The sequence below is a fragment of the Gymnoscopelus braueri genome (genome assembly GCF_963280865.1).
Source record: "Gymnoscopelus braueri genome assembly, chromosome: 13".
Lineage (NCBI taxonomy): Eukaryota > Metazoa > Chordata > Actinopteri > Myctophiformes > Myctophidae > Gymnoscopelus > Gymnoscopelus braueri.
Window position 1 is genome coordinate 47,559,539 of NC_137615.1, and position 15,496 is coordinate 47,575,034.

The following is a 15,496-nucleotide window of genomic DNA, read 5'->3' on the forward strand; positions in this document are numbered from 1 at the left end:
ACTGCCCTAGATGTTTTTAAATTCCACACTGGTATCGGTCGGATTGGTACTCTGTATCTCTGACTGATACACAAATGATGGGTATTGGAAAGGATTTTTTTTTGTTCGAAATAAACTTTCCTTTAACCCATTAAGACCAGGAAAGTGTCTGTCATTTTAGATGTTAACCACCATTATCTTATACTTTGGCTATTCAAAAATAGCAACAATCTGCAAGCTCATATGAGCTTGCAGATTTATTTATTTTTTTAATGTTTGCAAATCTTTGAATGTATGTCTTTTAAAGCGAACATTTTTAACTCAAATCTTTTTAGGCGGCTGAATATATGAAAAAAAACACCTTACCCAAAGAAAATTTGAACAATTTTTTTTTCAACTGTTTTTTGTTCTATGTGTTGCCCTGAATAACATACTAAAAGTTTACCAAAGTTTGCCCACTGGAAAGGTGTTATTTTCAAGATGGCTTCCAAGATGCCCCAAAAATCATTAAAACAGCCAAACTCCTTCATTATTTATCTTTTTGTGTCTAACCCCAGTACTTTTTGTACTTTTTGTGTCTAACCCCATGTTTTGGGGGCCTGGGAATCCATTGGACTTGTCCAAATTGCAGAGATACAATTAGATAATTGTGAAATCCAATACTTTGTTTGTGACCCTATTAAAACCCTCTGAAATGGTCACCCGTTTAACTAATGATATAATAAATGTTCAACTACTTAGATTTCTTTTTTACTGGAACAAGGCTTCAAGATATCCTCAAAACACAACAAAACTAGTAGTCACAATTTGCAGTAATTCAGAAGGTGGTGGCAGAGAATATTGTCAGTTGATAGATAGTGTTGTTTTTAATATTGAAAGGTTTTGGATAGCTCTGTGGATCAAATTTAGCCCAAACTAAATTAATCTTTGACTATACACCCCAACCCCAAAAAAATGTCTTGCATTATGAACCAATATCTCTGCACCCCTCCCCTTACTCACCCCACAGGAACTTCATAACTCCTCCCCTACATACACAAGAATATTTATTTTACTCGTGGACGCGCAGTGTCATCTTGTAGACACAAGATTTTGAAAAAACATTAAATAGATATAGAACTATAGAACACATTAGGAAGGCAATCAGTGTGAGTGTGCAAAGAGGGGTGGGGGTGGTTATGGAGGTTAGTGTAGAGCTGTCAGAACCGAGTATCTACTGGGTGCCTAGACAGAGGGGAGTATGGGGGGTGGGTCTGGTCTAGAGTTTAGTGGGCCTAGGGTTCCCCTCAGGTGGGTAGAGGGGAGTATGAGGGTCACTGGATTGCTCCCTGGGCACTTGGAGCGCAGAAGAGAAAAGTTAGGAGGCAAGGAGACCCTGAGCTTCTGATCTCCCCCATGTCCGACGTGCAAAACCTCCAACAGAAATGATACGCAATTTCAACGAAGACAGTTCCGCAAACGACACATGAAAGATAAACTTGTATCTTTGCCAGATCTCACTCCAAGAAGGCTTAGGGAGCCTGCGCTCTCCTCGTTCTCAGCTCCTCCAAAAGCAACTTAGCATTTGGGATGCAAACAATTTCTAAGTCACGGCACGCTGGAGAATGGAGTGAGGAGGAGGCAGAAATTAAGGTATTGGAATTTTGCTAATGCGTGAGGCTGAGAGGAGTTTCCCTATGTCGCCTGGCTCACTGGATAGTCCCACTGGTCCCAAGTGGACCTCCACGCTGGCTCCCGAGATAGGCACTCTTGAGTTCGCATAGGTAGTGAGGACAGTCCCCAGTGGTGGTGGTTGTAAGACCTCCATATGTTGCAAGACTGTGTCAGGCAGACAGTCGTGTCCCTATGTATGCTGGTCCCAAATGGACCTCCTGGCGGGTCTAGCTGGCTCCTATGTCCGAGATGGGCGCTCGTGAGTTGGCACAGGTAGTGAGGAGGGTCGGCCCCCCATAGTGGTGGTTGTAAGACCTCCACGTGGTGGTGCATGACTGTGTGTCAGGCAGACAAGGGTGTCTATGTCGGACTGGCTCACAGGAGAGTCGGTGGTGGCTGACCATTAATATTCCCATGGGCCCCGAGTGACTTATCATTATGGCTCAGAGCGTCCTCTCCCCTCTCCAGAACAAAAAATTGGTGTATGCCGAAAGCAATGCTTGTTTGTTGGCCCCTTATGGGCGTGGAGGTCGGTTAGATTGGGATTCTATGGGGAGACTGGAGCCCAGGGCGTCATGGGCTGTCCCCTATACGTACCTTCTTGCTCTTAAAATTATCCAGAAAAAAAGATCAGGGTTCAAGCTTATTGCCAGCAGTACCAATCACAAAATAAGGACGTGTGAAATTAATTTTGCACTAAAACCTCACACAACTACTAGTCTCAGGAATAAGGAGATGTCTGTGACAAGCAAAGCTGAACCTTATCCACGCCACACTCCTCCACCACCCCTGCCTAGACACCCAGTAGAAGACACTCGATACATGTTGTGATAGCTCTGTGATGACTTGTACACCCTCTCTTGGCCCATAAGGGGCCATTTCTCTCCACTGTATACCCACTGAGGAGTCCATCTTCCCCATAGACCAGACAAGTGGCCATTTTTTTCCTACTGAGTGTAGTGTTCTGAGCTTGTACTATTTTCACAATGTTTTCCTCTTTCTTGCCCAATATTTGAGATAATATTGAGTCTTAAGAGTATTTAAATTGTAACTTTAGAAATGTGCAGATACCCTGTATACACTTATACTGTATGTTGGTTTGTTTACTGTTGAGTGAGAAAACAATGTTGCACATAAAGCTAACCATCTGTGGACCCCCCAAAATCATTTGGGGGACCCCCAGTTTGGGAACGGGACACCTTTACAAACAAATTGGTGAAGACATTTCTCTGTAAGATTTGTGTAATATTCCCAGTCTATCACTTGGCAGCCATGTTTTTACAAATGTCACAGTACCACCCAGTAACAATTAATTTATTCCTTATTGGTATCCAAATAAATTTTTAAAGCTTCAACAGAATGTGAATTACATGTATAGGTGATTAATTCACCAATCCTGGGCATTATAGTATGTAGAAAAGGGAGAAATGTCCAATTACATTGTTAAATATGCTTATAACCAATTGCTTTAAAATTTTTAAAATTTATATATGCTAATTGGATTCCTAGATCACCAAAACATGGGGTTAGGCACCAAAATTACTAGTGTAGGGCAAATAATAAAGGAGTAATGGTCTTTTAAGGAACTGGTGGCGGCCATCTTGGAAATTTGACATTTCTAATGATCAGATTTCGGTAAACTTTTGATATGTTATTAAGTACACCTGATACTACAATAAACCATTGAGAAATCTTTTGTTCAAATTATTTTTGGGTCAAACCATATTTTCAGCCGCCTATTTGATTTGAGTTAAAAGAAGAAGATTTGCAAACATTTTCACATTTTCTTTAAAAAAAAATAGCAGATGTACAAGCTCATAGAGCGGCACTCGGTGCCGCTCTATGAGCTTTTACATCTTTAGAGCTAACATGACAATAACCCCCCACCTCCCCTCTCTTCCTCTCTCTCTCTCTTTGTCCTCCTCTCCCGTGTGTATATACGTAGCCACCCCCACCGCCGTGGCGAGCCCCCTTCACCTGCTGGCGGCCCACGCCTCTGCGTCGGCCTCCCTCCCGACCAAGCGTCAGAATGGCGACCAGCAGCAGGCGTCCTCCGCCGGAGGAGAGCGGCCCCCCGACGCCAAGCGCATCAAGGTGGAGGAAGGGGAGGCGGCGGCTCCTCCAGCGGACCCCTCAGAGTCGTCGGCAGCCGCCGACCAGGGCGACCACAGCCTCAACTAGTCGCTTCCCACTTCTCTCTCACACACACACATACACACACACACACACACGAGACACCTCTCTCTCTCTCTCTCTCTCTCTCTCTCTCTCTCTCTCTCTCTCTCTCTCTCTCTCTCTCTCTCTCTCGTCTATACATCTCTGTTATCCTGAATCATAATGATGTAATAACAGTAAAAACAAGTAAAAGTCTGGAATTACAAATTTACTTCAGTAAAAGTATTGGTATCAAAATATACTTAAAGAACAAAAGTAAAAGTACTCATTATGCAGAATGTCCCATTTCACGTTTTCAAGTGTATACAAATCTTTTGAAAATAAAAGATCTACAAGCTCACAATATGCGACACATTGTGAGCTTGTAGATCAGCTATTTTCAAAAGGCCGAAATGTACATAGGGCTGAAGTGGTAGATGTATGTTTTGTAATAATAGTCAAAATCTACAAAGTAACTACTACTAGTAACTTAAGTTTTCAAATAATTGTAATGGAGTAAAAGTACAATATTTGCCTCTAAGATATAGTGGAGTAAAAGTATTGAAAATTGGAATTGCTCCAGTAAAGTAAAAAAAAACTAAGTCACTGTACTAAAGTACAGTAGTTGAGTAAACGTACTTGTTACTTTACACCACTGGTACTAACATTGTTATAGAACACTGTTATTACATTATTATTAATCTCTGAAATGGTACAAATGTAATCAAAGGGATCCGTAAGGACGGGTCCATTTGGTTACCTTTGTACCGCTTCAGAGTTACAAGTGGATAAAACAAACTAGGACTCAAAATCTCTCTCTCTTTTTCTGTCCTTCCATATTGTTTAAATCAGTGGTTCTCATAGTTTTTTAATTCCGAGGAGTGGGAGTGCACACATGGAACCATTTTGGTTCCATTTGGTTCCCCATTCGGAGTTAAAACTCCTATTTTGGTTCCTAACTATCAATCATTTTGCTGGGGGACCCCCCCTTAAAACCCCCTCCCTAGTTTGACAACCACTAGTTTAAATGTTGTTTTTTATTTTGTTTTATTTTACTTCTCCTCCTTCTACCGTGTTTGACTCCCAAGGTGCCAAACGGAGAGGAACTGTTCGTATCGTCGTTTCCTTCAGTTCGGGGTTCATCTTGTTCCAGAGCGTTGACAGGAAACGGGACAAAAACGTAAAAAAAATAAAGAAAGACTAACTAAACACATCAGACTTCCCCTTTCAGAGACCAGAAAAAGGAAGCGGGCTGTGATTGGACAAACTGAAGGGGGGGAACGAACGAAGTAGAAATCGGACAAAAGGAATAAACTTGTGAATATATATTAAAAAAAAGAGAGAATGAAAGAAAAAGGTTTGTGCCCCCCCCGATGACCCCCCCTCCTCTTCTTCTACCATGCCCCGTGAGACATTAAGCCAATGGAAATAAGGAACGGCGAGACCACAGGAACGACATCTCAGCCAATGAGAATAAGGAAGCAAAGACCACAGGAAGCCTTAACAACGATGAAACCTTACGTCCGATTTATGTGGCGTCGTGTATATCGTCTCTGTCGGGTGGAAACCTCATATGTCCAAGAACCAAAACTGCTACTTTTCAGGATTCGAAATTTTCGAATTCAAAAGTAGCAGATCTGCAAGCTTGAAGCGCGTCGCTTCGCGCCGCGCAGATCTGCTACTTTTGATGCTTTTGCGTGACGCCGTAGTATGATCAAGTAGGGCGTTAATTTACGAAAAAAACACACAAAAAGTTAGAACATGGCGATACATGGTTTCTGCCCGACAGCAACGATATATAAGGGGCTATGTTCGTCCGCACGACACTGTCGTGTGACGAAGTATAAACCGGGCTTTAAAAGAGCTTTTGGCCTTTTGAACCTCAACGATCTGGACCTGAAGGGGAAGTCGGTTTGGATCCGGTGTGGTTTCCGGGTCTGTTCCGGGTTCGTTTGGGTTTGGGCGGGGCCGTCACGGGGTGGGGGTGGCGTGTGCAAGCGTCAACTCCTCCCCTGGAGGCCACACCTCTTTTGCCTCCTCTAATACCTCAGTGCAGATTGGCGGATTGGCTCTGGGACAAGTGTTGGCTTTTCAAACATGACAAGGTAACCAGATTAACCACTTTAACCCTAGCCTCCCTGTTTCGGGCATGTGTATTTTTTTATTATTATTTTATTATAATTTCTTTTTTTTGTTTTTCAAAACATTTTAGAAATAATTCAAAAATAGCAGATCTACAGCTTGTAGATCAGCTGTTTGAAAAAATAAATAAACATCTTTATGTTTGAGGGGGAAATATTTTATTTTATCATTTTATTTTATTATTATTATTAGTTTTTAATCTTTAAGGCTTAAGTGGTTAAAACACAACACGGTTGAGGAAGAGCCCAGTGGGGGTGGGATGGGTTGGGGGGGGGGGGGGGGGGGGGTCACTTCAGAGCCAATATTCCTGAACCTTTTTCGGCAGCTAAGCCTTTTTACATAAATACTGACCTTCCTTTTATCGCAGCTGTATGTAGAAATGCAGTACATTGTTGTTCATGAAACGTGGAGCATTGGAGTTTAGTTTCTATTTTACGTTCTTCCTTTTGGATGTATTTTCACTTATATAGGACAAATAATAATTTAATTATAAAAGGAAGCATAAAAGAGAACGGTGAGGTCGGCGACATTTCAAAAATGACTCAAGCAAAGTTCTCACCTTTTTTTTTCTTTTTTTTAAACGTGGACTTCCTTTCCGTTCGGTGAAACCCAATTGTAGTTTCTTAACGGAACTCTGTGAATGGACAATTTTTCCCTCCTTGTCGCACCCATGTTCTGTCATATCCATATGAAATTGCTTAGTTATACCTACATATTTTAATACTTGCACAGATAACCAATATGCTATAAACCTATGAATCTCTCCATGTGTAGTTTCAGATGTCTCCTTTGACCTTGCATGTATCAAGACAAGAGAAACCCTAATCCCAGTCGATAACTGTAAACTGAACAGAGGAAAAGACAGAAAAAAAAGACATGCTTTATATTAAAAAAATGACGGAAAAAAAACAGACCTGCACTTGATTAAATGTTTGTGTTTTATTTTATACCCTCTCCTTTTTTATTTTCTTTGTGGTTTTTCCTACTTCCAAGACTCCCTTATTTCCCTCGTTCACCTTGGCCGTGTTGACTTTGTTGTGTTGACAGACCCCTTTTTGCTTAATTATTTGACTCTGTTCTGGCAACCTGACACACGTCTTGCTTAGTTTTTTTGGATTGTACACGTTCCAAAACGAATAGAAAAGAACATTTGATTGATGTATGTTCAGTGGAGAAATGATTTTTATTATTCCCCCCCCCTTTTTTTTAAATAAATTAATTTAAAACTTTTTAGTCTGTACCATTCAGTTTTGTTTTGGCCGAGTCGTGGTCTGGTTTGACAACAGCAAAGCAACCACCTGAGTTTGTGCGTTAAGCCTGATATCTGTCTGTCCGGTGGAAATGTCCAAAACTGCTACTTTCCAGGATTCAAATTCAAAAGTAGCAGATTTACAAGCTCCAAACGCGTCGCTTCGCGCCGCGTTTCGAGCTTGTGGATCTGCTACTTTTGATGCTGTAGTATGATCAAGTAGGACACTAATTTAAGAAACAACAAACAACACAAAGTTAAGATATAAAGATAGGAGGTTTCTGCCCGACAACAGCGATACATACTTAGTTGCGCGACAGCGGCGCATGCCGGAAATAGACGATCTATAAGCTCACAAGAGTTGTGAGCCTAATAGATCGGCTTTTTTGGGTCCACAACACTGTCGTACAATGGATTATGAATTAGGTGTTGGGGTGGCGAGTGTGTCCGGCTTGGTGCGGGTCACTGCACTACCTCACGGTCGTGCCTTTTATTTGACGATTAATTGTCACGCAAATAATTGCGATCAATGATTTAACACATTACCCGCCAAGATATTAAACATTGTTTTTTATACCCATGCCAGAGTAATTACCTTAAATAGACGATCTTTGAAACGCCGTGGAAGCCACGTTGTCTACAAAAAAATATATAATAAGTCCCCGTGGGTTGGGGGAGGGATCCGTGTATCCACTGGAACAATAACATTCCAACCGGGAGCCATTTTGGGGCTATGGCCAGTTGAAAATGGGTGGTTTTCATCACAAAGAAAAGTAACTGAGTTTGTAGTGTTTTTCAAAAAAAATCCTATAGTTAGTACTGACATCATAGTCCCATGTTTGGGCATAACTGCCACAGCCCGCAGCAGCCCCCACCAGGGCCGCAGCCAACGGTATAAAAGGCAATGGAACTCCCTGGTTAATTGAGTTCCATCAGTGACCCGAGCGACATGAACTCCTTCCAGAGAAATAAGCATCAATACAACTCATCAGCAGTTGGTTTCACAGCCTAAAGCATTACATAGCGGTTGTATCTACTTCTTGGATAATCTCATAGCGGCTTTCGGATCTGGTCAAACAACCAGCCAAGTATCTGTTTAATATAATGCATAAACATTTTTTTTAAGATAACATGAAATGCCTTTTTGAGAGTAGTTATTTTCAATGTATACCCTATTTCCTTATGAAAATAGCCGATCTACTGTACAAGCTCACAACTTTTTGGATAGCAACGCTTTGTGACCTTGTAGATCGGCTACTTTCACTAGTTTCGGTATCCGAGGAGACATACAATTTCTCTATCGGTAAATGGTTTGTGAACCCGATCTTGGTGTTAGTGAAACAGGGGCTTGGTTGATGACGGAAGGCAAGAGTTTATGATCTTCAACAGACACCATCCGGCTGGACGAAGCTGTAGCTCAATTGGCAGTGTGGCAGCCTGTGAGTCCTAAGGTCAAGGGTTCGATTCCTGTCTATGGCCATGGGTTGAGGTGTCCATGAGTGAGTTTCTTAACCCTGGATTGCATGTTAGCCACAATCCCTCAGCACTCTGCTCAGATGTTGAGAATGCTCATTTGTTAGTTGCATCATGCATGGGCTGCTTCAATCTATTCTGCTTCTACGTCTTATTGTGCTATTATTGCATGTTGCTTTTTGCCATTCATTCCTTGGCCCCGTTTATCTATATTTTCTTTTGTCTTTAAAGTCCTTAAATTATCACTTCACTGTCATCTGGGGACCCCCGAAAAATCAAGTGGGGACCCCCAATGACATCCCTGCTCCTACCTGAGGATGCGGTACCGTCCTTCTCCTCCAGGGGGTGCTATAATGCTGCCTGCAGCATAGATATAGATGGCCTGTGGTGTATTGAACAATGGGTAGGATGCATCCTTGTGAAACTCTTTTGAAATAATAATGGGGGAAAAAACTAGGAAATGCAAAAAATGTATATTTAATTAAACTTTACTTATGATATAAAAACACAAAAGGGAAACATTGGTTTTCACCATGTTTTCCTTCCCTCCTTTTCTGCCACCATGAGCTTTGCTGCCATCATATTTTTTTCTTATTAGTTGACAATTTAGCCAATGTTTGACCAGTTTTTATAGTATAGCGGAGCAGATAAGTGCTACGATCTTTCAATTTATGATACAAGCGTGAAAATTGGCGTGAGCAGTCTCCATGGGGCACTTGACAAGAAAATTGTCTGAGCCATTTGTAATTTCAAGATGGCGGCAATTTTTCAAGATGGCCGACACCTTATTGGGCAGTTAAGTGATATGATGGTTTATTTGGTGATACAAGCATGAAAATTGGCATGAATACTCTCTGTGGGTCACTTGACAATAGGCCACCCACAGCTACTTGAAATGTCAAGATGGCGGCCATTTTTTCAAGATGGCCAACACTTTAGTGGAGCAATTAAGTTATATAATGGTTTATTTGGTGATACAAGCATTACATTAGGCATGAGCAGTCTCTAAGGGTTGCTTGACAAGAAAACACTCCCAGCCACTTGAAATTTCTATTTTCAAGATGGCCGCCCCCTGGATCCTCAAAAGATGTTTTTTTTCCATTAAGGACGATTATACGATTATGATTATTATGCTAAAGAACAACTTTTAACACATCACAATACAGTTGTGTTGATTTGTTGATCATAGATTAGATAAGAGTGAATATCTGCACTACCAGGGCACACTGGTGATATATCACTGCTGTTAAACTCAGAGTGGGGTTCCATGTCAGCTAATTGAAAGTTAGTATCCTAAATGCTGTCTAATTTACCCCAAAACCGTTAGATAGCCCCCATGAATTGACAGGTTGTGCCAGCGCGGGAGAGCCGAGCCAAGGTTAATGGGGTTTTAGTTAACCGGATGGTGTACAGATCGCACAGGATTTAAATGGCATTGGATGAACGATCGGACTAAGTGTAGGGTTAAGGCACGAACTTAGTTGTATCCCATACATCAAAGTGCTTGGTAAAAGGTGGTAAAAGGATAAACCCTCGGCCTCTGCCTATGCTGCAGACATGGCAGAAGCCATCATAACAGTTGTGAAAACTAACTGGGACAGATGTTTCATTTGTCAGCAGGTCACCAAGGAAAAACTCATTCAGCCGAGTTTATTCAACAGAGAGCACGATCGTACTGGTTATGATACCATTGCAAGAAATGTTCCATTATTTCATAAGATCAATGCTCTGCCTATCTTACTTAGTCCAACCCGACTAGATGAAGGTGATGGCATAGAAAGCACATTGACAAGAAACAGAGCAAAATATCATTCAAGCTGTAAACTTAGGTTCAACAACACAGAGCTGGAAAGGGCCCAAAAGAGAGCATCTACATCTGCTGAAGACACCGAAGATACCAAAGATATCCATGTCAAGAGGCCAAGAAGATCTAATGTATGACAGGTCCAGCGATGTCACAACTGTGAACGAGGCCAGGCTTGATCTCTTTGCCAGAAAGCAAAGACAATATGACTTGATCCCGCCAACTCAAGCAGCACTCAAAGAGCATGCCAAACGTGCTTCTTATGAGGCTGGATACGTGTGGGGACAGGCATTGAAGCGACATCCACAAATGCTGAGCCCATCTGACTGGGGATGGGTGGAACAGGACGAGAAGTGGAAAGTCTTCTGGACTCCACTTCCACCTATTGCGGAGAGTTGTTGGGAGTTGACCAAATGTGGGTGCACCAAGGCATGTACTGGAAGGTGTAAGTGCTTCAGATATGGACTCAGTTACACATGCCTATGTAGTTGCCCCTGCTAGAACCTATTTGCATGTTTATTTTGCCAGAGTTTTTCCCCGTTGTCCTTTTTTGTCCCCCGTTGTGTTTTCAAGTGTAGGTCTATGGCTCGGCTTCCCCTCGCCACATCGGCGCATCATGTTTTACTTGTCTATTAGTGTGTAATTTTCAGTTGTTACTTTGTAACATTGCTTCCACTGCCTTCCACTGCCATATGTAACAGTGAAGAACATTTTCAGTTTAGTTCCTTAGTATAGTTTGTCATGGTTCCGTGGCTACTGCCATTCAGTATTAGCCATTGCTCAATTATAATTTTGGAGCACTGTCCGTTCAGCACCACAACTGTGCTAATCAGCACCAAAACTGTGCTCATTTATTAATCATACTTTTTGTTTCCCCATCTCTTAGTATTTATGACACATGTAATGGCTGTTAGTTAAAACAAATATATATATATATTAGAGATGCACGATATAATCGGTAACGTATCGGAATCGGCCGATATCGGCCCTAAAATGCCATATCGGTACCGAACCGATCTCAAAATAAACCAGATTAAATTCCCCGATATTGTATATATTGTATAATAAAATGAACGAGAGCAGTCTCTCTGCCTGTCTCTGTCTCTTTAAGAGAGTCGGCTGTGGCTAGCTCCTCCCCCCTCCACACACTCTACAAGCTGTGTCTCTCAGTGCACTCACTGCGCAACAGGCTAGGCTGCTGCGTGAACAGACACAACAAGTAGACAAACGAACAGCAAACAAACTCTTCACGTCCATAGTTCATACCCAGAACAGTCAGAGGGTTTCTTGTACATCTTAAATTAGATTATAGTAGTGATACAGCGGAGGATATATTTTCAACACGAATGTGTACATTGCCTCGTCATTTAACATCGACGTAAGTCACGTAACAAACACTCGTTCGACTCGAGTGCAACCAGCGGCCGCTATTGAACAAGCAATCTGCTTGTGTATTTAACCACAGAGAATGAGCACAAATTCGCTCTCAGCTGGTAATGTTTCTGTCTTTGACATCCTGTTGTCCTACAATCTGTAGTGTAGTGTACGAAGCAAGCTGTCCCTCTAAGATTAGTTTGTATATCACACACACACACACACACACACACACACACACACACACAGTGGTGGCTCTAGGGAGTTGTGATTGGGAGAGCTAGGGGGGCTTTATTGTTTAGAGCAGAGGCTAATTAATTTAGGCAACAAACAATATGAATAACACTAATAACAAACTAGATTCAATGATCTTAGTTCCATAGGCCACATATTATGGTTTTGTGTTATACAAAGATTCAAATAATTCTGTGATGGCTTATAGCATACAAAAATGATGTTATAGTTAAGTTTGTTACTTAGAAGAATATATATAATTAATGTATTTATTCCATAAATACTTTTTCATCACAGTAGGGTTAGTGGAGAGGGGGATTTACCATCAACTTTCACCAGTAAAACAAATTAAAATAAAAAAAATCAGCAATAAGCTCAATGTAAATATAATATATAATATATCGGGATCGGTATCGGCAGATATGACCCAGCAAATAATCGGTATCGGTATCGGTATCCAAAAAACAATATTGTGCATCTCTAATATATATATATATATATATATATATATATATATATATATATCCTCCCTTGTGACTGTTACCTTGTCGTGGTAAGGGAGCTTGTGTACCTCAGTGAACCCTAAGAGCTATGCCAGTGGGAGGCAACTCCTGACAGGTTTTACCAAACTGGACAGGTCGTGGGCGAGGAGTCAGACAAAACACAGTCAAACAACCTCTCTTGACAGAGCTTTTTGAGGAACCCAATACATTTATATGAGAAAAGGTATCATTTAAAGATCCACATGGCGGACGGCAGTCATCTTGAAATTTCAAGTGGCTGTGGGCGGTTTCTTGTCAAATGACCTTTTGAGACGGCTCATGGCAATTTTCATGCTTGTATCACCAACCATATGATTTATTAAGCTTAACTGCTCCACTAAGGTGGTGGCCATCTTGAAAAAATGGTTGCCATCTTGAAATCTCAAGTAGCTGTGGGTGGCCTATTGTCAAGTGACCCACAGAGACTGCTCATGCCAATTTTCATGCTTGTATCACCAAATAAACCATTATATAACTTAATTGCTCCACTAAAGTGTTGGCCATCTTGAAAAATGGCCGCCATCTTGAAATTTCAAGTAGCTGTGGGTGGTCTATTGTCAAGTGACCCACAGAGAGTATTCATGCCAATTTTCAAACCATCAACCAATTTTTTTAAACCATCATATCACTTAACTGCCCACTAAGGTGTCGGCCATCTTGACAAATGGCCGCCATCTTGAAATTACAAATGGCTCAGACAATTTTCTTGTCAAGTGACCCATGGAGACTGCTCACGCCAATTTTCACGCTTGTATCATCAACTGAATGATTCTGCCAGAAAAAAGCATTTAGCCGCTCCACTAGTAGCCTATAGTTTGCTGATTACTTTTGATGCAGTAGCCTAATGGTCTTTTTCTTTTCTTCCTCCCTTTTTTTTAGGTCTTAAAAGTCCTTAAATAGTCACTTCACTGTCATCATGTGGGGACTCCCCTGGGGGTCCCGACCCACAGGTTGAGAACCACTGATATAGGTTACACTGAAAAACACTGATTTCTCCAGCTATTGTTTTTCTTAGCGGTATTCCAAGGCGTGTGAGGGTTTTTAAACGGTGCTTTAAGTGATTATTTTGGGGGTTAAAACAAAACAGTTTTGTATGTTAAAATATCAAAGCTGTACGTATGTTCTGATAGTAATCATTGGTCCCTGTCTCAACAGCTCTTTAATAAACAGAAAATACATCTCAGGTGGGGATACCAATTTCATCCAGGGGGGGGGGGGGAGCTCCCATGTATCAGCTTCGATGTTCTAGTGTTCAAGTTCTGTCTGTTGCTCAATTCATTCTGTCATCACTTCCCCAGTTTCATTTGTTTATCCTATATCATGCATTGCAGGCTATGCTTTCTTTCTCCTGATTGGATGAAATTGGTATCCTCCTTAGCGACACTTTTGAGAGAAATGGTAGAGAGTTACACACAGAGAGTTGTTCCTGGCTTGAACGGTACATGTATAGGTGTTCCCGGTTTTAATGGGTTAATGAGACTCACCACCAGGATGAGGGTGCCCAGGCATTCTGATTATTTTGAGTAAAAGTAAGTAATTGCTGTATTACTATTACTTACTTTTACTCAATCATTTGTTAGCTATTAAAAAATTGATCTACAAGCTTGAGGATCTGTTGTTGTTTTTTTAAACCGTGAAAGAGCAAATTTGAATATATGTATTATTTATATGTACCAAATATTTTTAACTTAGATCTTGGCTTCTGGGGGTCCTTGGAACAAAATATTTTGAGATGGAGGTCCCCAGCCAAATACATATTTGTTTCTAAAAACTGTTAGGATTTAGAAGACATTTTGTAGAATCGGCCTAATGTGTTCAAACTAGTCTGTAGAGGTGGATGGCAATGAATAAGACACTTGAGAGCATGGATCCATTTCACATTGACTATTCTTTGTTAGGTCTCAGCATTGCTTCACAGCATGGCATACATTGTACATCACTTCCTGTCCACACCCTTCTTCACATAACCTCTTTAGGTAGGCCACCTACAGTGACCAAGTGGTGTAAGAAAGTAAATTAACATGAGACATGAACACAAAATACAGTGTTTCACAGAGCTGAAATAAGATACAACTGTACAATACAATCTGTAGGATTTTTTTTTTTTAACACTACATATATTGCATCACCTTCAAAATAAACAAAACAAAAAGATCTGTTGACAAGCTACTATAGGAAGACAAATTGCTAATCAGTCACATATTCTTGCATCCAGTTAGGCTTCTTTCTAACTCGTGATTGCTTTGGAGAGGATGGAGAGGCACAACGATCAGGAGCTAGGCGAGAGGCGTTCCATCTTCGCCCATCCTCCAGGAAGTATGTGCTTTGGGCTACCTTCTTTGTGACTCTCAGACCTTTGGGCACATGGAGAGGTGTTTTCACCCACACACTATCCCCTTATTCTTGAAAAGACGGAGTGCATGCGCCTAGTTTTCCATCAGTGTAGGTCTTCATCTTAAGTTGATGGCGTGTAACTTTCTTTCGTACCTGTCCATCTGAGACAGGGTCAGCATGAGAGGGCGGCAGGACAGTCAAATTTGTGCGCATCCTCCAGCCATGCAGTAGTTGAAAGGGAGACACACCAGTCTCCCTTTCCACACCATAGATGATGCAGAACAGTTCCAGTGCTCCTCCACTAGGGGGCATACCTACCTAGACTACAGCTTTGGAAAACAACAATGTATGGGAAGGGACTTCATCTTGTGGCCGTAGTGGGTAGTGTTTCCATCTCACCTAGAATAATTTCAACCTTTTTCATATCAAGGTCCATTATGTATTCTACATTTGAGCCACAAATTACCATTTGATGTGATTCAGACTCTCAGACCCAAGACTTTGAATATTTTGTTGTGGTTGGATGAGGTGTTGTCCACAATTCCATCCATGCTGTAT

General features: G+C 41.3%; 1 protein-coding gene across 2 annotated transcripts in view; it reads left to right on the forward strand.

Moving 5' to 3' along the window:
* foxk2b (forkhead box K2b) overlaps positions 1–6,171 on the forward strand; it is a 42,008-nt gene extending 35,837 nt beyond the window's left edge. Inside the window, exon 9 of one of the 2 annotated variants that reach the window (XM_080447739.1) lies at positions 3,578–6,171. In XM_080447739.1, coding sequence (XP_080303865.1) covers positions 3,578–3,813 — 236 coding nt within the window. In that variant the 3' untranslated portion in view covers positions 3,814–6,171. The remainder of the gene's footprint in view (positions 1–3,577) is intronic. The other variant, XM_080447740.1, reaches the window with a different exon arrangement.
* Positions 6,172–15,496: the final 9,325 nt, after the last annotated feature.